At 40.3% G+C, this 25,341-nt stretch overlaps 2 protein-coding genes across 4 annotated transcripts; one reads left to right on the top strand and one right to left on the bottom strand.

Annotated features, from left to right (window-relative positions):
- The first annotated feature begins 586 nt into the window (after positions 1 to 586).
- LOC143871455 (transcription factor LHW-like) lies at positions 587 to 13,589 on the top strand. 3 transcript variants are annotated; one of them, XM_077376675.1, is made up of 12 exons: positions 587 to 1,008; positions 1,268 to 1,343; positions 1,500 to 2,147; positions 4,667 to 4,864; positions 8,538 to 8,616; positions 8,719 to 8,760; positions 8,939 to 8,998; positions 9,585 to 10,934; positions 11,028 to 11,129; positions 12,436 to 12,615; positions 12,767 to 12,892; positions 12,990 to 13,589. In XM_077376675.1, exons 3-12 carry the CDS (start codon positions 2,050 to 2,052, stop codon positions 13,077 to 13,079), a joined length of 2,325 nt encoding a protein of 774 aa, XP_077232790.1. In that variant the 5' UTR covers positions 587 to 1,008; positions 1,268 to 1,343; positions 1,500 to 2,049; the 3' UTR covers positions 13,080 to 13,589. The 3 variants fall into 3 exon arrangements, with proteins under 3 accessions (XP_077232790.1, XP_077232791.1, XP_077232789.1); XM_077376676.1 differs by having other exon boundaries at positions 1,268 to 2,147; positions 12,478 to 12,615; XM_077376674.1 differs by having other exon boundaries at positions 1,268 to 2,147.
- Positions 13,590 to 18,390: 4,801 nt separating this feature from the next.
- Positions 18,391 to 22,696, bottom strand: LOC143871439 (putative protein phosphatase 2C 24). The gene is made up of 4 exons (XM_077376673.1): positions 22,286 to 22,696; positions 21,811 to 22,116; positions 19,227 to 19,332; positions 18,391 to 19,131 (listed from the first exon to the last, which is right to left on the bottom strand). The coding sequence occupies exons 1-4, from the start codon at positions 22,631 to 22,633 to the stop codon at positions 18,779 to 18,781; spliced, it is 1,113 nt and encodes a 370-aa protein (XP_077232788.1). The 5' UTR covers positions 22,634 to 22,696; the 3' UTR covers positions 18,391 to 18,778.
- Between the last annotated feature and the right edge of the window lie 2,645 nt (positions 22,697 to 25,341).

Genomic DNA, 25,341 nt, shown 5'->3' with positions numbered 1-25,341 from the left:
TAAATGGTCTATTTTCGTACATGACCCCTTTTTTAATAGATTTGAAATGTCCACCCTTTGTTCACAATTTAGCATAAACTTTGCATTTTTAAAATAATTTTCCCTTCAAATTACGATGAAAATGAGGTCTATATTATAAAAAAACAGAGCATTTTTCATAATATTATGAAAATGAGGAGTTGCATATTTATCGAAAACAGAGCATTTTTTCATATTAGGGTGAAAATGAGGTGTATTGGAGACTATCGATGGTCAAATCATCGGTGGATGCAGTCTTATTGGCTCCACTTATGTAGACGGGCCAGTACTAGCCGATCTATTTGTCCTCGTACACACTATAATATGGTATGGTCCCGGTTCCTTTCCAATTATTCCTTTTCAGTGGAATCGAAAAAAGAAAAGAAAAAACTGGGCTTTATCCGAAGCCCCATGTTATTTTTTCCTGCGTCGGACGTGGGCCCGGAATCCCACTCACTCAGACAACATTATCAAATACAGTTTTGGAAAATTTGAAATCCGATGAGAGACAAAACCTGGTGCCGGTATTATTTAACTTTCCCAGTTCTCTTGGTGGAGACATTTTGAGAGAGAGAGAGAGAGAGAGAGAGAGAGAGAGAGATCACTTTATAGCTCTCAGTTTCTTGCGAGAATTAGTTCAAAAACCCTAACCCTAACCCTAAGCTCATATTATCCGGTTTTGATTCTCTCTGGTGCTTTACGAAGCTCGGATCTCTTTCAGTAACCAGTATTTTTTCGAGAGAGCTTTTTTTTCTCCTGATTTTTTGACTGATCTTCGAGAAAAAACGGTAGAGGAACGAGAGAGATCGAGGAGATTTTTTTCTTCTGATTTTTCAACTGATCTTCGAGAAAAAACAGTAGAGGAACGAGAGAGATCGAGGAGATTTTCGTTGTTTCATGTTGAGATTCATTTTCTGGTTGAAAGAAAATGGAATCCAGTGAGTTTTGCTGATCTTGACGCGATCTCGAGCAAGAACAGTCACGAAAACGGTAATGACACTGATCTTCTTGCTTTATGAGTGTTTTTTCTTTTTCTCTTTCTCGGATTTTAGTTTATTGAACGGTAATGACGCTGATCTTTTTGTTTTTGAGTGTTTTTCTTTCTCTCTTTCGCTGATTTTAGTTTATTGAACAGTAATGAAGCTGATCTTTTTGCTTTTTGAGTGTTTTTCTTTTTCTCTTTCACGGATTTTTGTTTATTGAACTTAGGTGAAGTTGATTTAAGTAAATTTGTGTGATTTCTATGCAGGAACGGTAGATATTTTGTTTTCTGAGAGTTAGGGCTTGAGCTTTTAAAGATTTGGAATGCGTGAACGTGAAAAGAGGTGTGGATTTTGTTAAGTGTTTTAGATTTGAATGGAAATTGAGAGGAAATTGAGAGGAAATCTCTGAGAGAGATAATAGTTCTTTTTGTCTTTGTTTGAATGTTCTAAATATTGCGAAAGAAAGATCTTTTCGTTGACGTGTAACATTTCTTTCAGTGGAGAAAGATAGTGAGATAGCAAGGATGTTGCCACTTGAAAAGAAGGAGTGGAATGGCTTATTTGAGATTATCTTTTGAGGAAAATGATAGAGGTTGTGAGATCGAATTGAGCAAGTTTCCGTAAATTCCCATTCAATTTGAGTCCTTGTTATATCAAAACAGTTACTATCGAAAGGGTTTAGCAGTTGTGTTCTGAATTCTAACATACGAAACAAAAAAAAAAAATTTGATGGAATTCTTCTCAGAAGAAGTCAAGGACTTGAAGATAGCTATTCCTTCTAGAACCATTTAAGTGTCTCTTTCTGTCTGTGTGTGTATCTGTACAAACTGTCTCTTAAGCAAAGCAACCCTTTCTTGAGACAAGGAGAGGCAATGGGCTGTTTGCTGTTGGGGTCAACGGGGCCACCAATAAAACGGCGAGCTGGTTTGCGTAGGAAACAGGCTGGACGAAGTTCATACAGAGGCAGCTAGGGAATAGTAGTTTGGTTATTTCTTTGCGATTAATTTGCTTCAGCAGCATCGGGCTTTGGCTCTCAGTACACCGGTAGATGGGGACTAATTCCTTGAGGCAGTTACTGAGGAATCTTTGCAATGGAACACAGTGGAAATATGCGGTCTTTTGGAAGCTCAAGCATCGGAGCCGTATGTAAGTTTTTTAGCTAGCCATTTGTACAGTTGGTACATTTTCTTTGTTTTTCTTTTTACTTCGGAACAAGGTTGTTACCTTTTCTTTTATGCATTAAGCCAGCGCTGCATTCTGCTGACATCTGCTATCATGTTGTCCTAATTACCCATGCATCAATGCACCTTGATCCACAATGTTGTGCCAATTAGGTAACAATAACAATTAGGTGCATTTAACCTGCTTAATTTTTATGTCGGAGCTAATGAACACGATTGGGTTTAGATTTCCTAGTATTTACTATGCAATGAATGCGTTGTCTAGTTTCAAAATACAATGCTATAAACATAGTTGTCAAACTCTTATGACTCGTACGAATCAACTCCCGAGTCGAGTTGAGTCGATGGGCTTTCGAGGCGAGTCGCATGGGTAACTCGCCTCTGTTGAAGACTCGTCTGAGTAATCTGGTGACTTGAATGAGTCGCTGGGACTCGACTCAAAAAAATAAGACTTATGAGTCGAGTTGCTAGGCGTGGGCTTTCTTGTTTTTGATGGCTGAAAATATGGAAGTTGGAACGTAAAACTTAATTATCATTGTCCATGCAAGTTACAAGCATATAATTATTTATATTTTTGACTTAGTGCTTTATCTATGTGCTATTAGGTTATGTTTTTTAAATGCTTCATATTTTGATATATATAATTATGCTTTTGTCAACTAAAATTCTGTTCTTGTCAAAAACTCTTATGAGTCACGAGTCGAGTTGAGTCACGAGTCATAAAATAATCGAGTCACGGGTTGACAACTATGGCTATAAATTATATTTACAGTCCCTTTTATTATTATTATTATTATTATTATTATTATTTTTTGAAAGGTAGTCCCTTCTATTTTTGACTGGAAGAAGATTCATGGTACCAGTAGTTTGCAAGTTTACAGCATAGGTGGCTTGCAAGTTTAAACTCTTTGACATGTTGGGACGCTCTATAAAACTTTTGTGACTTGTATCCCCTGATGGGCGTGAGATGTGGTTCATTCTGAAGGATGGAAAAGTGGTACTATGATCTTCAACATGATCTGTGCTCTTGAATACTGTTAAAACCTGCAAGGCTGCAATTGGATGACTGGATGACTGCTATACCTGTTTGTGGGTTTTCAAATTTCAAGTTTCATTCACCCATATGATGTGATAGCAGAAGGTTTTGTGTTTTTATTTTTTCTGACTGTGATTGCTTTTAATATCATTATGTTACTGTGGCTATGTTAAGTTATCTGCTGTTGTTGTGTCTCTGCGCATGCCTTCTCTTGAATTACAGACTTGAGAGTGGTGTTGCAATAGTTCTTTGGTTGTTCTTGAATTCTCTTGCTGATAAAAGCAGGAAATGATCCCAAGTATCTGACCATTGCTATTGCTATAAATTACATGGCATTATGTCACAACTGATCCACTTCATGTTTTATTTTAATTCAAATGTTGTGGGATCACAAGTGATAAGATCTTTAACAGATAAATGACAGCGTGAAAAGGAATATGTATAACATGAATATATGTTGCGATATCTCCATTTTTTATTATTCCATGTAAAAGATGTTTCATGATTCCATAATAATGACTTTTGTCGTTGGGTACAGCTATCCTGTCAGAAAATAAAAATTACTATTCAGAAATAAAAGATAAGTAAAAATAATAACTCATTGTTTTTGGGTGCTCCGATAAATACCAAACAATAGCTCTGATATATTAGAAAACTGTTGGTGAGCTTAAGCGCACCATTTTTTTGGTGCGCTTAAGTTGTTATAACGCCTCCCATTGGTGCGCTTAAGCGGGACCCAGCGGGACCCAAACATTTAAACGAATGGGAGGCGTTATAACAACTTAAGCGCACCAAAAAAATGGTGAGCTTAAGCGCACCAACAGTTTATATATATATAATGAATGGTTTGGATCACTCCCCAAAATGTGGGACCCATGTGATTGGGCAAGCTAGCTCACCATAAGTTTGGTGAGCTTAAGCTCACCAACAGTTTCCTCTCTCTCTCTCTCTCTCTCTCTCTCTCAATATATATATATATATATATATGAGAGAACGGTTCCTACACACATGTGTAGATAAGTTATCTACACACACTAGCTTAAAATACAGTGGGGGCCACATTATTTGGGTGATCCAAACCATTCATTTTTAAGGCCCTCTCATAGATAGGGTGTCCACAAAAAATCAGATCCATAGGATCATCATCACCATTCGAACTGTGGACGCAAAAAATGGACTAATTTGTGAAGGTTTAAAGACATCCATTTTACCTCCACAAATTGTAGGGTTGGGATGATCCTATGTATCTGATTTTTTGTAGACACTCTATCTATGTGAGGGCCTTTAAAATGGATGGCTTGGATCACCCAAACAATGTGGGCCCCCACTGTATTTTAAGCTAGTGTGTAGAGAACTCTCTACACATGTCTAGGAACCGTTTTCTCATATATATATATATATAATTTTTTTTTTCTTTTTCTTTTTTCTAATCATGTCTTTTTGTTCAGGCTATTGACCTGGGAGGATGGTTACTGTGATTATCCAAAACCGAGAGATACTCTATCAGACAATATATGTTTCAATGATACAACTGGGGTTCTTTCTTTTTGTTGTGAAATTGGTGCTCACTCTGGAAGTTCGGCTGGGTATTCAATTGGACTGGCGGTAGCAAATATGTCATGTCTTTTGTACTCACTGGGAGAAGGGTATGTTCATGTACTCGTACGTTATAATTTCCAATTACATGCCCATTCTAAGATATGAATGCACATTATAAACCCTTCATCAATGTGATAAATATGTTATGACTAAATTGTTGTTTTTTAAATGTCTCATTTTTTAGCATCAGAAGGAAATAAGGCATTTATTACATCACATTACTCTTGTCATAAACTATTCTCGTCATGTATCTTCAGTGCTTCACTTTCCAAAACTATTTTTTTTCCTTATCTAACAGATGAAATATATTAGGAGAAAAGGGTAAACTAGAAACTTCCTAGTAGGATGGGAAGCTCACTTCCCCTGAAACTCATTTCGGAAGCTAAGTTCTTCTCGCTTTCCAAATTTGGGGGAAGCATGCTTCCCACACGCTTCCTCTTAATTAAGAGTACGCTTCCTATTTAGGTGATTATTTTTTCCTAAATGGATATTTTTCCATTTGATAATGTTTAAGAAGTGCATCAAAAAAATGTATTTACTACTTGAAAACTGATCTTAAGTTTCAAATGAAAATTATGCGGATCTTTTTCCAAAAACACAACATTAAATATTTATGAATAAAACATGTGAAACTGTAAATTCCTAAAATTTGTAGTTCTAATTAGCCATGAAATCTTCTTTTGTACTTGTAATTCTTACCTATATTGACCATTCCTCCCTAACCATTACAATCCTACTCTTTCTATGCACTTAGTGTTCGCTTCCAATGAAGCTCCACAAGTGCCTTGTGTTGACTTTAAATGACGCTTTGCACATATTTGCTCTGTACTTTTTTTTAGAGCTTCTCGCTTGCTGCATTTTTCTCTTTTCTAAACCCCTCACTTCCCGCTTTTGCTTTCTGCAACTCTTCTCGCACTCGCTTACCACTCTGGCAACTATGGGGTAAACATAAAGGGAAACAAAATAAATGATAGAACAAAATAAACCACTTCAAAAAGAAGAAGAAGAGAGAACTAAAGAAAATCAGGAAAATCAATGCAAGACTTAGACAGAGACAACACCAACAAAATTAGAGGGGGCTTTTCATGTGATGCAAACCTAGGGTTCGCCAGTCAATTATTGGAACTTAGGAGCAAGAATATCGGTTCTTGTTCATTACGGGCAGAAACATACATTCCCAAGACAGATAAAACATAACATGATGATCAAGTTCAGCTAGAATTTTTATGGGAATTAGAAGCCTTATAATTCATTAATCAAATAGAAATTAAATCAACCCAAACAAGTTTCATACAATAAGGCCATAAAGAAAACAATTATCTAATGGATAAAAAATCAGATCTCAATCAGATATGTTGCGAATCTCTAATCTACAAAATTTAAATATGGCTCAAACAATTCCTAATGGTGGCTAAGGAGTGTTAATAGGCAATGGGATTGGGGTAATATGATGATGAGGGCAATAGTGTATGGGAAACATTAGGTAAACGGATATAAAGGAAAGCAGGGAAAGATTAAGACTAAAAAAGGAAATAAAAGAAGGGTAAAGGGTTTAATGGGAAGGGAATATGGAGGTGGGCTTTAGTAAATAGACAGGATAGGATCTGTACCTGGGAGTGGCATGCCGGTTCTTGTGCCTTGGTCGTCCTGCTGCAGCTGGTCTCCAAGCTGCAGTTGGTCTCCAAGAGAGGGAATAAAGATAGCTGGTAAGTGAAGAGGGGGGCTGATCTCAGCCGAGAACAATAGAAGGAGAAGAGAGAGGAGAAAAAGGAGAGAGATGAGATGGTTAAGAAGAGAGGAGGAAAGCTGACAGGGAGAGCTAGAGGGGAGAAGGTGAAGGAGGAGATGCAAGAAAGTGGTCGGCTGTGCTCACAGCTGTAGGGTAAAAAGGAGGAAAGGGAGGCAATAATAGAGGGAGGAGGTGGCGGCCCCACACCAGCCGAGGGGTGAAGATGGGGGAAAGAGAAAAGAGATAGAAGGGAAATAGTGATAGGGAATCATTCAAAAAGAAAAACTAGTGATAAGGAAAAGGAGACGAAAAGTCAGGAGATGGGTGGCGGCTCCAAACCAGTCGTGAGGGGAAAGAGGTGAAAGGAGAGAAAGGAGAAGGAAAAAGGGGGACCGAAGATTCAATACGGCGGGGTATGAGATTTTTTCGATTCTCCGAAGTTAGGTTATTGAGGGGAGCTTTGGGGTTATATAATTAAAGGCATTTGTTAAGTGGTGGGCCATGGAAATAGCCAATAGGATATAAGGATGTGTTTTAAAGGTTTAAGTGGTGGGCCATTGGGAGATGGTTTGTAGTCAATAGAGTTTAAGGATGTGCTTTAAATGTTTTAGTTGGTATTAGGCTTGGATCTTAGGTGGTTGACCATAGGGGTATCAACAGATCCACCTTTCTTGGTCACCATCTGTTTGGTTTCTTTATCAATTGGATCATTTTCAAAGTAATTTTTGGATCGTACTTTTCGAGATTGGGTAACGATTCATTTCGAATCGGACCATCAATCGGAATGCCCTTGGCCTTACATTGTACACAGTTAAGCCTTAGGCTTAGGAGAGGGAAGATGAAAGACACTTGAGAGTGAGAAGAGAATAATCATCAAAATTAAAAAAGCGAAAATAAAACGATGATTGTTATCTTGAGTAGGATTTTTAAATATTACAAAAGTACTTCTCATGAATAGACATAAATGAACAAAAATATAAAGTGTATTTTCGTACATTGGCAGCCTCCATTTGGTTCTATGACGCTCCATCGGATTTTGTGGCTACGTGACGCCGAATGGGCGTGCGATCGATAACGGCGATGATGATCCGAAAAAAAATAACAAAAGATAATTGTGGTGCTCAAAAGCTAACCCACATTGGAGGGAAACTCCAAGAAAGAAGTGTAAAACACCTTTTCTCCACAAGAAAAGAACACTTTTCATTCAATACTTTAATTGTCAAAAAAACCAAGATCTTCTCCATTACATTGAGTTTAAATAGGCTAATGAGATCCTTATTCTAACTTTGGAAACTAAAAACAAACAAAGAAAGTAGCAACTAAAAATCTAGGTGTAAAGATCTTACACAATTTTACATTGAAAAATTAAATAGAAAATAAAATCTGTTTTAGATCTCATTCCTATTGGGTACTAATTAAAAAGTAATTTATTACTATTTAGCTAGACTTAAGAAAGGAATCTGCTAAATTATTAAACTAAGAAAAGCTAGTTTCCTAAATCTAAATCCCACGGATTGGCACTTGTTGCCATGGTTGGTAACTTGGTAAAATGAAACTGATATCTTTTAGGTAATGATTCAAATGGTAACTTCCTAATACCGAATGGTAAATTGGAAAGCAAGATGCCCTGCATCACTACGTCTGGTTCACAATCAAAAATAATTTAGGTCCTTAGGATATGGATCCGGTGGACACATTCGATTCCAACTGCTATGCCCAAATCTTGTCCATTAAAGTTTGGATCCTTTGGACCCATCGAACTGTCTGGGTTCATTAACACCCCTAAGTGGACCATGGGCAATAAAGGATTTCTATTGACAGTTAGTAACAACCAACAATGCTGTTAAAAGGTATAAATACTGTACTTATAGTGGGAATTTTTTAGAAGCTATTTAATCTGTATAGTTCTTAACTGTGTTTTATAATATAAGTGTAGCATCTCTGAAAGGATTATTCTAGCTGCTCGACTTATTCATGTGCTTATCTACCAGGGTTGTTGGTAAAGTGGCATTTACAGGGAAAAACTCTTGGTTTTTTGCTAATGATTTCAACTCTAAATTTGTGCCTGAGGTGAGAAATTTCATTCTAACAATTTTCCATCAAGAAAGTGGATTATTTTTCTACAAATAGTTGAGATAAGGAATCGAACTGATACAAAATTTCCATTTACAGTATCCAGATGAATGGCAGCTTCAGTTTTCAGCAGGTATCAAGGTATATTAACTCGTTGAAAATATTTATTCTGTCGTGCTTTATAGTGATATCCTTTTCTTCCTTTTCCTTTTTCTTTTTGTGGTGTAACATAAGTCAGTATTTTATTTTGTTCCAAGGTAACTTCCCCAAGTAATTCAACCGAGATGACATTTTGATTGTAGATTTAATGGTTTTGCAGACTATTTTGCTTGTACCTGTGGTTCCACATGGGGTTGTTCAACTTGGCTCTGTAGAAATGGTGCGTGAGTTCACAAGTCATGGATTGATTATTGGATATTTACATATTTCACTTCCCATTCAATCCTCCATTCCTGCTGCATGAATAATTAGCTTTTTTACATGCTCTGAGGCTTTCTTTGAAATCTGGCAATACGTTGCTGTATCTTTTATTAGTTGTGCTAGATGAGTCCACATTTATGTAATTCATTCTCAGTTTAAGCCATGCCGTTTTTTGCAGTATGTCCCGTTGTGTGGATGTAAGGGTCCGGGATTGTTGGGCTGGAGTTGCATGAACCTTTTAGTGTCATTCCTACTTTTAGGCTCAACAACTCCCATCTGCAGTCTTCCAATATTTTTAGAGCCATACCATTTTGGGGAATGCTATTACCTGTGTTACTTTCTGTTGTGATAGATCTCCACTTTTTATTTCGTCCTCATCAAACTGCCTCGTATTTTGGTGGTGGCAGGTTGAAAACTGGCTTATCTTGATAATATGTCCTGACATGCCTTAGGATTTTCTTCTTTTTTTCTTTCTACCCTTGGAAAGTTCTATTGCTTGTAATCTTTTTATCTTATAAGTCCTTTCCTTCCTGTTGAGTTACCAGGTCATGGAGGATCCGACACTGGTGGCTCACGTCAAGGATTTATTCAATATGCTTCAAGATGTTAATGTGGATTCTGTGACTTTCAACCCATCTGGGGATCTACTTGGCCCACCATCATCATTCTCGTCACCTCTCTTTGGGGACTATGGTTGCTCATCAGCGATAACCAGTAACCCACTCAATCTGGCTCCACCTAAGCCGTTGAAGAAAGACGTGATTGTTCTAGATACGAATCAAATAACAATGAACAGGCCTTCAGTTATTGGTCCCAACCTTTCACCACTGTTTATTCAAGATAATGTTCATGACCCACAACAAAATATGCCACATGCAATCGGAGTAGACAGAGCGCACAGTGTAGATGGAAGGCTAAGGGAGACCACAGGCTGTTCCCTGCCATGGCAACCCAGCGAAGTATCATCCACACCAAATCAATTTATGAATCCCAATCATTTGGAGGTGAATTTTGGTGATATGTCAAGTTTTTCCTGCCATGAGGAACAATTACATGTCTCTCCATGTAATCTAATCAACCAGCATTCATTTGCTGAACAGTCCTCCATGTTGAATTCTTGGGAGGACCACCTCGAACAGAAAATCATTCGAAGCATATCAGCAAATTTAGCCAATGAGTATGATTTTTGCTCGTTTGGACATGCGATGGATCAAATATTTGTTAATATGGCAACTGAGGAAGACAACCATAATATTGCAAGTGATACTCTAAGTTTCCCGGTTGACTCTGAGCTACACAAAGCGCTTGGGCCCGCTCCTTGGAAAGGAGGTGATATTGGTCTACTGGATGTAACTATTTCAGGAGAAGATAAACGCAACAGCTCAAGTCCAATCTGTGATACATGTGAATCCAATGGATTGTTTTTGGATAGAGACAGTCTAGAACATCTCTTACATGCAGTGGTAGGCAATGTATGTGGTGGTTCATATGAGAATGTATCCACCAGATCTAACAAAATCAGATCACCGAGTAGCTCATCTGGGCAGTTTACCACTTCATGCCAAACAGAGATTAGATCTGAAGGCAGTGCCTTGGTAGAAAATGATTTGGGTGTGTGGAACCATGGGAAATCTGCATTTGTCTCCAGAGGTGAAGTGTTCACAAGTTCTCCAACTGGTTCTATTTCAAAGGGAGCAAGCACGGTCATGGATGAAAAGGGGCAGAAAATTGGATATGCACAATCCAGAAAGGGCCCAAAGCCATATCAAGTTAGCAGAAGAAAGGCTGGAGCTGGAGCTGGAACTGGTGATACTCAAAGGCAGCGACCGAGGGATAGGCAGATGATCCAAGATCGGGTTAAGGAGCTACGAGAAATGGTCCCAAACGGAGCAAAGGTTAGTACTGTTTTTGCACGTTGGTGTAGGTGAACATGCATGTAGCTTGCAATAGCATGAGGTTTATTGGTGTTTTCTGCTATGATAATACAGTGTAGCATTGATGCGCTCCTAGATCGAACTGTAAAGCATATGCTGTTCTTACAAAGTGTTACGAACCAAGCCGAGAAGTTGAGGCATTACAAGTATTCAAAGGTACAGTTGCTTTCTTTTCATGCAATGTAGGGCCTCTTTGGATATCTCTAAAAAACATTTGCATAGATCTAATCTCTGTGTAATCTCATGTGCGAATAGCGCTTATAGTAGTTAATAGTCTTCTAAACAGGTCTTATTGTTCCATTTGCAGACATGATTAACTTAAGGGCCTCTTTGGATATCTCTAAAAAACATTTGCATAGATCTAATCTCTGTGTAATCTCATGTGCGAATAGCGCTTATAGTAGTTAATAGTCTTCTAAACAGGTCTTATTGTTCCATTTGCAGACATGATTAACTTAAAATAACCTTATTTGCAAATAAGGACCAATTTTTATGGTACCCAAAGAGGCTGTAGTTTTCTGGCCTGTTCACTGTACTCTGGCCATCCCTATTCTTGGTTTATACTGGCCTTAACTGCTGCGGGTGAATGCTAATGTTCCTGTAATGTTGGAAAGTTACCATTCCTCTTCAATCATTTTATAGTGGCCTCATTTTATTGTAATCTCATGTGCGAATAACGCTTATAGTAGTTAATAGTCTTCTAAACAGGTCTTATTGTTCCATTTGCAGACATGATTAACTTAAAATAACCTTATTTGCAAATAAGGACCAATTTTTATGGTACCCAAAGAGGCTGTAGTTTTCTGGCCTGTTCACTGTACTCTGGCCATCCCTATTCTTGGTTTATACTGGCCTTAACTGCTGCGGGTGAATGCTAATGTTCCTGTAATGTTGGAAAGTTACCATTCCACTTCAATCATTTTGTAGTAGCCTTATCTGAATGTTAACCTTACTGGTAGAACTGTACACTTTTCTGAAGAAAGGATCTATGTATTGTTCCATTAGATCTTTGAGGTCCCTACTTGACCACGACAGTCATGCCATGATTTTTTCCCTACCAAAGTCTATCAGAATTCCTTCTAACTCGCCCAAGTTAATGAAAAGGTAACTGTGTCAATGATGGGCTTGCCGGGTCGACTCTCTTTGATCTTGTCCAAGCTCATTTCCGAGTACAAGTTTTGAAACATTGGTTAAAATAGACATGTTTGACTGTCCGGGTGCAACAAGGTTGATATGGTGGCTAGAATCATATTACCGGAGCAATATGGTGGCTAAAATCATATTACAGTGGCAATTTGTCAAAGGGGCCATCCAAACTGGTCCGGATCACAAAACAATAGGTCTTTCCACATGTACAGTTGCTGCCTAAGCAAAATTTCAGTTTTTTTCCAGGCTTAAAATGATTAAAACTCTTCCTAACAATAACCATGTGCTGTTCTTTTCGTCTCTGTATGGAATCTAGAATTTGCAGACAACTTCTGGGAATGACAAATCAAATTTGCAGGCTCCTGGTAATGAGAATCTGAATTCTCCAATTAATCACCAGAAAGATGCAAGCTGGGCTTTTGAAATTGGTGGCCAATCTAGAACGTGCCCTATAATCGTGGAAGACCTCGACCATCCTGGACACATGCTCGTAGAGGTTTTTCATTATATCCACCCTCATCCCATTCTAAAATTTCTTCTTTCAGTATGTTTATACAACATGCTGAAATAGATTGGAATTTTGATTTTTTTTTTTTGGAATGGTGGATTGGAATTTTGAATTTTCTGTGTATCTGTCTTAACTACAGATGCTTTGTGAAGAACACGGACTCTTTTTAGAGATTGCCCAGGTCATCCGACGTTTGAAATTGACCATTTTGAAAGGAGTGATGGAAAGCCGATCTGACAAGATATGGGCTCACTTCATTATTGAGGTACCCAACAAATCATAACTCACTTTTCTCTCAATATTACAATTACAAAAGTAGTGATTCTGTGTTTGTTGTTTTTTGTTGTTGTTGCGATTACCAGGCTTCTAGAGGGTTCCAGAGAATGGATATTCTCTGGCCATTGATGCAGCTCTTGCAGCGCCACGGCAATCAAATTGCGAGCAAGTTCTGATGGTGAGAATTTAATTCCTGGATCATTGTGGAGTTTCCACTTAGATGACAAAATTCACATATCCAAAACATTTCAGAGCATCTTACATTGAGATCCATCTGATTCTCTGTATGAAACTTAGTGATTTCTACATCAGAAACATTCATAATTATATCACCAAACATATTTTTCGCATTGCTGATGATCATGAGACTCTGGCATATCAGGACCACAATAAAAAATGATTGAATCTGCATTAGGGCCTTATGTACATATAAGATGATGTTTGCAGGCAACTGCATTGGACCGTTGAGAGAATGTCAGGTGGGTTATAGACTCTTTTCATCTTACAACTGTTTTATTTTTTATCCATCTGATTTGTGCCCAAAGAACATTTCCATTTGAGAACTTCAGTGTTTTCATATTACATGTAAGCACTTATATGTGGGCAGGTTTGTTAGAGGCACAGAAGCATCTGGTTTTTGAATTTAAATTGGAGATTATGAGAATCTCCAACGGTATTGTAATTCACATTAGTCCATACCTGCACTCAAATCTGCATTTCTTTAGCTTGGAAGAGGGTGAGGGTGAGTACAAGTGGCAATCGTGAGGGCAGGGTGCAGTGTCTTATGGACTTAAGGTCAATGGTTGGGATGGTTAGAGAAGAGGATGAGTGGAGACTTGAGGGATGAATCACAAAATACTTCAAATAGCAATCGTTCTAAAAAATGTTGATGTTTTATTTTTTACTAAAATACAACTGAAATAATACCTAAAATTATAAAAAGTTGGAGGGTGTTTTTGAAAAATAGTATAATAAAATCGGATTTAGGACTGTCCCGTGGGATTTTGGTAGGTGTCTGGATTCTATCAAAAATGATTTCGGATCCTATGATAAGGCCCCGTAATTTGTCTTGAAGCTGTCTGTTTTAAGTTTAGATTCAGATGGTCTAATTGGACTGCCTGGGTCAAGAGGAAACTGCTTATAGACTGGACAAGAATGGGTCCAATGCTATTGAATGTCCGATGAAGTAAGTTGGCTTTGGGCGAAGGACGCAAGACTAAGGGGCTGTTTGGATACGCGGATTTTAGAATCTGGGATTTCTTCAAAATTGTAGATGAGAGACGAGAGAAGAAGCGGACCGGCCGTTGTTTTCTGATTTCTTGCCCTTCTTTTCGTCAGCGAGAGAGCAGCAGATCATCCCATTTTTCCAGGTTTTAGAAATCGCAGGATGCGGGAAGGATTTCTAAAACCTGGATTTCTTATTTAAAATCCAAGAAACACTGTCAGGACAGCATATGGCAGCTTGATCATGAACCCTCTTGTACACTGTTTTCAAGCTAAAACCTGGATCCTAAAATTCGCATATCCAGATGGCCCCTAAGTGTTGCAGTGGAGGATCTCGAAGTGGGGAGACTCTTGGCCTCATGATGGGCGGGACCATTGAGATGGTTCCTTTGTGGCTTGGGGATGTAGGTTGCTCCCCGCGATGGTTTACACCCGGCAAGAGCAGCGGGTGCGTTGTATTGGTTGATCTCGGCAGGGGATGTTTGGCCTCAGGAGGAGGCGGGAATGATGTTGTGGTCCCTTTGATTGGGAATGCTGATGGCTTCCCGTGGTTTGTTCGCACTTTGCCTGAGGCAAGTGCTTATCCTATAAGGGGATGTTTGGCCTCAGGAGGATGCAGGACTGATGTGGTGGTCCCTTTGTTTGGGAATGATAGTGGCTTCCCATGGTTGGTTTTGCACTTTGTTGGTGGCAAGTGCTGCACTTGGCAGAAAGTGAGGCAAGTGTGGTGGCACATTCAGGAAGAGATGAAGGGGTGCACGCTTGTCATTTCGGAAGACCGCTCCAAAGGAAGCTCGGGTGCAACTAAGGAGGAACTTGAGGGTTGCTTGAGGGAAAGATTCAAGTCTGGTTGCTCTGCCCTTATGGAGTTTGGTGGAGTACTGAGAACCATCATCAGCTTTTGTAGGGATCGTCAAAACCTTCGTATAATTTGATGGAGTCCGAGAAAACCATCTTTGTTGAGGATAACTCTAGAGATTGATAAGGCAGTGGTAGGCAGGACTTCGGGCAGTGTGGTATGTAGAGGCAATGAGCTCAGTAAGGGGCAAGTTGTTGAAGTACTAGTGGTAACTGTTTTCAAGATTGTGAAGTCATTGCTATTGTGGAACTGAGCTTCGCAAAGTGCTTAGTATCGACGAGAGTGTCAACGTTATTAGGTGGGGCAGTGTCACGGGGAAACAGTTCAGGGCAACCCAGTCTTCGCAACATGCTCCGTGTCACAGGGACGCAGTTGGCATTTTGGGCCATCAATGTCATATAAATTTTCAGGGGCATATAGGGCACTCCTGGTTGAGAGGGTTAGTTGGCTATACCATTATAGGAGGAGTTAGCCCGTGACATGCTGACTCCTCCCACGATAGGCCTATCAGGTATAGGCCGGAACCTTGGTGGTTTGCTTGTGAGTTGCAAGAGGACTTGCTTGTGCATGTGAGGCACACAACAAGAAATCATACTACAGTTCATGTGCCTGCCCTAAGGGAGCTTTAGGTGCGGACTGCGAGTTATCCACTGGGATGCTCCAGTTTCTTTGGTTGAGGATGGGGGCCAAATACAGTGTAAGTTGGGTTGGGTTCCCACATGCATTGCGCGTACGGACCGGTGCAGGGGCTAGCTATACTGTTTGCCTTCTGCACTGCTGTACGTCTTGTCGGTAGGCCAATCTCTAGGTCTTCCATGAGTTCGTGCCAGGGCGACCTCGCTTGCCCTCGCGAGGTGTTCACCTTTTAGATCAGTCCATGAGGCATCTGGCTTCTTGGATGACCAAGCCTTCGTGCTTGGTGGATTTGTGCGTGGCTTCTTGGATGACCAACCCAATTTGCATCTAAACAAGTCAACCCTAACCTAGCCACTCACCCCCAACTTAACCCAATTAAGCCAATTCAGCTCCACTCGACCCTAATTTAGTATGTACCCATGTTGACATTGTTTGGTCTAAAATGCTTCGGCATGGTCAAGGTCACAATCCGTGGGTCACCCCGTGGTTGGGTGGTGTGTGAGGATGCGTGGGCATGGCATCCTTCGAAGAGGCAAGATCAGAAACTCAATTTGAGGGGTCGATGACCAAAACGTTTTCGTCCCCTGAGATTGGATTTCAGGTGATTGAGATGAGGGGAACATCACTTCTTCTTTGACAGGACTTAGAGCTCCTCTGGTTTTACACAGATAGGGAGGATTTTTTACAATTCGAATGAGGCACCAAATGTGGGGATGTCGCCACATGCAGAGTGTGAACGACACATTGACACGCGTAGTGCGCAGAACGTGAATGACTTGCGGGATTAAAACGCCGTTACATGCAAAAATGCAAACGACTTTTAAGGTTGAGAGACCATCCATTTTAACTAACCAATAGGACGACGCAAACAAAATGCTAGTGCAAGGGATAGTGAATTACAGAGAGTCTTACTTGGGAAGATGAATTCATTGCTTCCTTAATCCGGATTTTTACAGCCACGAAAAGTAAATGATAAAAGATAAATGCTAAAATATATTCGATTTTGGATCCGGAACCTCTTCTTTGGATCGAACTAAAACACGTGTGTATAAACATGAGGAGACATTTAGTAATTGTCCAGTTTTTATGTTCCACTTACTTCCACCAGCTTGGCATGCAATCATCTGGTGATTCAGTCTTTCGTGGCCCAACCATGTCCAAAATGGGTGTAAACAAATATACAAGGGATTTGCTAGGAACCATCGCAGAAGGCATTTCAGTCAATCTAGTTTGCGGCTTTGCCGGCACTCCACCCTCACGAAAGGACAGAGCTCACACCGACCGAGCTGGGAAGAGAGCAAAAAGAATTGCCTGAGCGAGCCTCCCCGTCCTATAACATATCCTAGCTATCGTCTTGACAGACCCAAGAGACAGAGGAGGGCGGGACCCGAGGGTGAGAAGAAGAAAGAGGGTCTGACACAGTGTTTAAAAACTCCTTGACTCGACAAGGAACTCGCCTGAGTCGACCCCTTTTTACCTTGGTCGCGTTCCGCATTGCACTCCATCCGTATTTTGCGCTTTGCCCAATAGAGTCAATAAACTCCTTTGACTCTCCCGAGTTATGACCGTGTCAACCGCGTCATCCGCGTTCTTGGCCGCGCCTGCACCAAGTCGACAGGGATTTTTCTTAGCCGCAAACGAGCTGTGGTTGGTTGTTGACCAACAGAAAGCATGGAAGAAAGAAAGATGAACAAAGAAGGGTGACTTGAGATGCCACCCAGCTTCCCAAAAAGGTCAGCACGAGCCAAAGCTACCTTATCAAGGCAATCATATTTGTTTAGGTAGATACGCTCTTCAGGCACTTGAACCCACTTGGATCACATCTAGACAAATAGAAGCAGGGCGACGAGCAATGAGTAAGTGTTTACAAAATCTTCTTCTGTCCAAAGAAATGATTCATCAAAATAATGAGTCACCCGTTCCATTGATATGGACACATCTGAGATCACCAAATGCTCGGGGTTTCCTCGAGTAGGGGCTTTTGGTTTGACAGTGATCTCCCTCTACCTTCTGGGCTTGGCCTCGGGCAAATCTGTTCTTTTCTCTAGATAGATATTAACACATTCCAACTAAATGACTATATTCGTTTCTGATATAAAAAAAAGCGTTGGACGGTATCAACACATTTTGCATCTTTTAAAGGAAAGAAAGCGGCTTGTGTTCAAAAACTGGGATGGAGCCGGGAATGCCCTACTTATCAATTTGTTCGGTAAACTACTCGTCACATTGGCAGTTTAAAACACTGGTCTGACATGCATGCATGTTGCATATCAGACCAGCCACAGAGTCACTTTTTAGTAGATTTTGTCATCATTCAATCTTTGGCTGGTCTTGGCGTCACTAACAAATTAACAAATAAGTGATTTTCAAAGACAGCAAGCTCCCAAAGTAGTAGAGTTCCAATGTAGGAAGGCAAGCTCAATGCAAGAAACAATTTCTAAGACAATAGAATATCCAAGAGTAAAGTGGTCAAGAGTCAAGCTTACATTTCCAACACAGGGGACACATGTGGCATATGCATGTATACAACCGAAAAAGAAAGAGGCCAGGGTGGTGGTGAATTATAAATGATCAAATAACTCTTTAACTGCTTAAGCTTTTGGAGTAATTGGTTGCTACCCCTATTAGAGTTGGTGTTATTTAATCATATACACTTCAACAAAATGTAACCCAAAAATGTCAAATAACCTCCTGTTTTTTTTATAGATAACGGCTTGAAACCATGTTGGTTCTCTCAAATCCTCACTTAAGATCAAAGATTCACTGTATTAAAAAACCAGAGATTCAATTTCAGTAAGAACCTTTCACAGTCTGATCACGTATATTTTTTTTCTGAACAAAGTAACAAAAGAAGAAGTAGAGCACCCTTCTGCATCTACCCCCAATTATAATGCTTTACATCACTTTTCTTCTTATCCACAAAGAACAGAAGAAAATTTAAAAAAAAAAAACAAGAAAACGAACAAAACCACCTTTGAAAAAAAGAAAAGAAAAAGAAAAGCCTAAGTGGAGCTTAGGTATCCTTTCTTAGATCACTTCAGCTTGGCTCCCCATCGTAGAAGGGGAACAACGTTCTAATAGCAAGGGGTGTGGCAATATCAATTCCATTTTCTGTTATTTTAATTGATATTGCCAAACCCCTTGTTTGCCTTGCTATTAGAGGGTTGCAGAGGAAGTTCCTCCGCAACGTTGCGGAGCCAAGTTCTGTTCTCTGAGATCAACCACTACTACACTCACATTGTCTGTACTCTGCCTAGCCAGAGCCAACTTGGTCAGAAGCATCGCCGCATCAGAGCATGCCTTGTCCGGCCCACTGCCGCCGGCAATATTTTCCGGCGAACTACGATCCTTGCCATGTAAGCACATGCGTGCGATATCGCACGCAGTTTCGTTAGACACCACGTCCCACAAGCCGTCGCTCCCCAGAATCAGGCAGTCATCCTCCAGTGACCGCTCCGTCACCGTCACCTCCGGCTCCGATATCACAAACGGTTTCAAATAATTATCGCCTAAAAAAACAAAAAACAAAAACAAAAATAAGGAAGTAAAAGAGCTAATGAGTTATGCTTGATTAACGCGCGCACTCTTTCTTTGTTTTAGTTACCTATAGCCCTTGACATGGCGAGAACGCCCGAAACCCTAGGGCAGTCCCAGTAGATTACTCGCCCACCGGCAGCCTGGATCCGCTGCAATTCGTCCGGCCGATCCGGCTGGGGCAATAAAGAAATAAGTGCGTTAGTACAAGGGTAATTTGGACATTATAAAAAATCAAAATCTGTTCCCGGCCAAACAACACCAGCGCATGTTAGCAAAGCTCAGTGGATCCATGGGACCACCATGGCACCATAATAATAATAATAATAATAATAATAATAAGCTATAGCTCAGCCTGAGCAAGCCATTTTAAATACACCATCTCCATGTTGTTTGACTCATCCAACCCATTCATTCCATAGAACCTCACATAGATAGGGTGTTCCCAACAAACCATCTCCATACAATCATCCTAACCATTCGATCTATGGAAGCACAAAATGGAGCCATCCATTTTAAAACGCCACAAATCAAATCTTACCATGATCCTATGGAGATGATTTCTTAGGAACACCCTATCTACATTAGGTCATATAGAATGAATGGGTTGGATGAGTTAAACAACATGAAAGATAGTGTATTTAGTGTGTTGCTCAGGCTGAGCGACACCTCAGAAATCTTTGCCCTATAATAATAATAGGGGGATCATAAATTCATACCCTTGTAGGATAATTCACACCCCTGTAACGTGAATTTACATCATATTCAAATTCATGTTAACCGGTCTGAAATCTAAATCATCTTACATAGGGTGCAAATTTATCATCACCCTGATAGGAGGGCGCACGTCAGCAAAATCAGGTAGCTTTTATCAAAATAAAAAAAACAAAATTAAAAAACACCCGTAAAAAACACTAAAACTGGCGCATGTTGGCAAAGAGCCGACGGATCACCAGGTTCGCTTAAATAAGGTTGGAAAACGAGAGGCGCACGTTAGCAAAAGCCGGCGATCTTTTAATAAAAAACTAAAAACACAAAAAATAAAAATAAAAATAAGGCATTGATAAATGAGAAAAGTACGGAATGGGGCTCATGTTTCGAGAAATTACGGATTTTGGGCACCTTTTAAAACAAGAATGAAACACGGGCTAATCTTCAAAATCGGGTGGTGAAAAGACCCTGGTACCCTTCTGACACCGACAGAGTCCTCATTTTTCATTACTACCTATTAAATTGGAGTGCTTCACGAGGTTTCTTTTTGTTCGTTTGAATGTGTATTTGAACCGACAAAACCTTGGGTTCATTTCTATCTTGGCCGTCGGAAATAACTAGAGACGGATGGATGGTTGACACGTGTTGGAAAACTTTTTGGAACACTAACGTTATTGAATACTTCTTGGAACGCTGACGTTATCTTTTCTCACTTCTCTTTTGGCATAGAACGCTAACGTTATTGAATACGTCTCTTTCGGCTTAGAATCTTTTCCCTTCTCTTTTGGTCCTCATTATTTACGCCGGCGTACCCATTATTTCTGTCGGCGTACACCCTATTTCCGCTTACACACTATTTCTGCCGGCGTGCCCCATTATTTACGCCGGCGTACCAATTATTTCCGTCGGCGTACGCATGAATTCCGCCGACGTACACCTTATTTCTGTTTGCACCCTATTTCCGTCGGCGTATCCCTTTATTTACGCTGGCGTGCCCATGAATTCTGCCGGCGTACCTCTTAATATTCCGGCGACATACTATAAAATCCGACGGCGTTCTCAGCCAAAAGACACGTGAGAAATAATAAAATATTCAATAACGTCTCCGTTCTAAGCCAAAAGAGACGTATTTAATAACACTACTGTTATAAGCCAAAAGAGAAGTGAGGACCAAAAGAGAAGTGCAAAGATTCTAAGCCAAAAGAGACGTATTCAATAACGTTACTGTTCTAAACCAAAGGAGAAGTGAAAAGATAATGATTGGCTTTGGGTTGTCAGCGTTCCAAAAAATTTTCCAACACGTGTCATCATCCATCCGTCTCTAGTTATTCCGACGGCCAAGATAGAAACGAACCAAGGTTCTTTCGGTTCAAATGCACATTCAAACGAACCAAAAGAAGCCTCGTGAAGCGCGCCAATTTAAGAGGCAATAATGAAAAAGGAAGACTCTGTCGATGTTACAATGGTATCAGGGTCTTTTGACCACCCGATTTTGAAGATTAGCCCATGTTTTATTCTTGTTTTAAAAGGTGTCCGTAATCTGAAATTCCTCAAAACATGAGTCCCCATTCCGCACTTTTCTCTTGATAAATTCACACCCCTGTCATGTGAATTGACGTTAAAAAGCCAAGTCTTCCACGTGCGAATAATGATACCCCCCAAAACGGATAAAATCCCTCTTTAACTGTTTCTGTGAGGATGGTTCACTGGTTGAGGTTAAATTCTTCCCTTTAACGTTTTTCTTATCCTTTAAAACTTAAAGGAGAATGTTAAAATGGGGATTTTATCCGTCAATAAAAAACACGAAAACGATCTCTCTACGTTTTAGAGATTCCAGTTCTGAGATCATTCCTGGTAAACCGTAAACTGAAACAAACGTTCAGTTTAAAAAATGACTGGAGATTGGAAATGAAAAAGAAAAAAATACTGTGAGAATAACTCACTTTATGGTCGGCCGATAATGGCACCGGTTTCCCTTTCCGGCAGAGGACCGCTCGAGAATCTCCACAATTGGCCACAACAATTTTCTTCGGCGATAAGACCGCCACAACGGCCGTCGATCCACACTGCGGAGCCTGTAACTCACAACGGCAGTTCGCAGAAAGCGTGGTCGTTCCACCACCAATCACCTCATTGTCCATGCGGAAAAAACTCCTCTCCATTACTTTTTTCCACTCTATTCGATCCTCTCCTCCTCTAATCTCTTCCCCTATCACCTCATGCAACCGATTCTTGCAACTGATCGCAACCTATTACAGCAAAAAATAAATAATAAGCCCAATAAGATAACGGACCAGTACAGGTGCTGGAGGTCGCAAACTAGGTATTCCAAACTAGATACTTAGGGTAATAACCCTCTATATACCTAAGGTGTAATGCTTCATAAGAAAAACGTTTGAATTTAGTATGAGAGCTTACATGAGAGCATCCATGTCCGTCGTAAACTCCAAAGTAATGCAGATTAAAGTGGAAGAAGAGTGGATGGATCGCAACGGAGTCCTCCATATCTCTTCTCCGACCACATACTGAGGTAACTCCAAACTTTGGACACCATTCTAGAGAAAGAGAACTGGAACTCGAATTTAAGTTCGATTTGGTTTCATTTTTGCACTCACTATTGATCTTTTGCTTCTTCCTGCTGAATGAATCCGGCATCAGAATCGCCCCAGTCGCCATGAGTTTTAACCTCCGAATCTCTATTCTCCTGCGTCTTGCTGCCCTAGATTCCTTGGATTCTGTCACAGACCCACAACAGATCTCCGCCATTATCTTCAAAACCCTAGATTAGGAAGACGTACTAAAATCGCTTTCCCTTCGACATGTACAGTTGGTATGATGTTGTACAGTTCCATTTCTAGAACGCATCTCAACCGTCCATATGTTAACATTCCTTTCTCTCTTCATCATCTTCTAACGCGTGGAACTTGGATACTTTTTCTTCGACACGTGTCCAAATGAAATTCCGACACGCGGGTAAAGATATCAATCCTATTCTGACACGCATGTGCTCCACTTAAATTAAATATCTCACTAATATTGGCACGACAGATTTTTAATAATTGTACAAAATAAAATCGTCTTATCTTTGACAGCTGTTTAAAAGTGACATGACGTGTTTGTTGTGTGCGATGGTCGTGCTAACATCAATTGGGTTTAATTATTATCCCCACTTGTCCAATTATAAGTGTCTACGTAACGATTAAACGTTTGACACGTGTCAAGTCTACATCAGTCTTTGCAGACACGTACCTCGTATGTCACGTGGGACACGGGCCATGCTCGTGATTTTCCTGTAGAAAATAGAAAAGTACGTCATGTAGGGTCAAGTTTTGAAGAATTACGGAATTCGGATGGTAAAAAGCTAATGAGAAAAGACCCTGATTCTCTGATACCCTTTTGACATCAACAAAAATCTCCTTTTTCACTACTACCTATTAAATTGGCGTGCTTCACTAGGCTTCTTTGGGTTCGTCTGAATGTGTATTTGAATTGACAGAACCTTGGATTCGTTTCTATCTTGGCTGACGGAAATAACTAGAGACTGGTGGATGCATGACACGTGTTAAAAAACTGTTTAGAACGTTGTCGCCTTTATATGGAACTATGACGTCTTATAATAATACAATCTCTCTGTATGAGATTCCGCCGGCGTATCAATTATTTCCGCTTACACCTTATTTCCGTAGGCGTACCCCTTGATATTCTGGCGGCGTACTCTAGAATCCGGCGGCATACTCGATATTTCGCGGCATACTCGATAGTTTGGAACACATGTTTGAACCCAGAAAATCTGGCAGCGTACTCGATATTCCTACGGCGTACTCTAGAATCCACCGGCGTACCCCATTATTTCCTCCGCGTACCCATTATTTCCACTGGCGTACACCCTATTTTCACCGGTGTACCCCTTAATATTCCGGCAGCGTACTCTATATTCTGGCGACGTACTTGATATTTTTGAACGATGGGTGTTTCGCGTACTTGATATTCTGACGGCGTACTCTAGAATTCGGAGGCGTTCTCTGCCAAAAGAGACGTGAGAAATAATAAAATATTTAATAACGTCGCCGTTCTAAGCCAATAAAGTTACCGTTATAAGCCAAAAGAAAAATTAGGACCAAAAGAGAAGTGAAAAGATTCTTAAGCCAAAAGAGACGTATTCAATAACATTGTCGTTCTAAGCCAAAAGAGAAGTGAGAAGATTCTAATCCAAAAGACACGTATTCAATAACGTTACCGTTCTAAGCCAAAAGAGAAGTGAAAAGATTCTAAGCCAAAAGAAACGTATTCAATAATGTTCCTGTTCGTTCTAAGCCAAAAGAGAAGTGAAAAGATTCTTAGCCAAAAGAGATGTATTCAATATTGTTACCGTTCTAAGCCAAAAGAGAAGTGAGAAAAGATAATGATTTTGACTTTGGGTTGCAAGCGTTCCAAAAAGTTTTCCAACACATGTCAAGCATCCATCCGTCTCTAGTTATTTTCAATGGCCAAGATAGAAACGAATCCAAGGTTCTGTCGGTTCAAATACACATTCAAACGAACCAAAAGAAGCCACGTGAAGCGCGCCAATTTAATTGGCAGTAATGAAAAAGGAGGATTCTGTCGATGTCAGTGTTAAAGATTTTTCAAAATCAAGTGTTTTTGGTCAAAAAAATTTTTGGAAAATATTTTCTTTAAGTGTGTTTTGGAAAAAGAAAAACTTTTCTTTGGAAATAGTTGCTTTTTGCAAGAGAAAGAGAATAGTGTAATATAGTTGAAAAGATAGTCCCAAATCGGATGAGAGAAAAGAAAGAGAAGGGCTTATAAAGCACTACACTTTTCTATTACTTGTTTGATTGCACATTGGGTTGAACCCATGGTTGGACCCGCGGGACGGTGCAACGCACCGTTCGCGCACGCGCACACGCACGCGCGGCGTGGGCAATGGGCTATAGGGCGCATAGTGGCGCTTTATTGGCGCTTTTTTAGGCGCACTTTGCACTACGCACTCCGCATCGTAGCGAGGAGCAATTGGAGCCTTTAATTTTTCCAGATCTGATCTGGACCGTTGGATCTAGACGATTGTGGATCGGTCTAGTGGGTGGGCCGAATAGTTCAAAGGCCCATCAAGCCCAAGCCCAGTGTCGAATAGTTCGATTGGGTTGGGCTTTGATTCGAGCACAACGGTCGGCCCAGCGGGCCCAGTGCTCCAACGGTCAGTGGGTGCGATCCATTGGGTTGTGTCCCTTCCCAACGGTCAAGGATCTAAGGGGTGCGATCTGTACCATAGATGGATCATCTAACGGTTAGATGGGAGGACGGGAATTTAAATATCCCAACAGACTCTCTAGGATTGATCTGGTTCGTTGAATCGCGTATGGGCGCGATCTAACGACCAAAATTCAAACCGATCTGGAAAGACTCTATACAGGGGTGCTTTTCACACTGAAAAGACACCAGAGGCTCTATAAAAGTTGCAGAACCCAACCATTTCA

This window comes from Tasmannia lanceolata, unplaced genomic scaffold, assembly GCF_043159265.1.
Source record: "Tasmannia lanceolata isolate RefF3 unplaced genomic scaffold, GAP_Taslan_0.1 ptg000002l, whole genome shotgun sequence".
Taxonomy (NCBI): Eukaryota; Viridiplantae; Streptophyta; class Magnoliopsida; order Canellales; family Winteraceae; genus Tasmannia; species Tasmannia lanceolata.
Note: the sequence above shows the minus strand (reverse complement) of the source record. Positions and strands in the feature narration are given on the sequence as shown.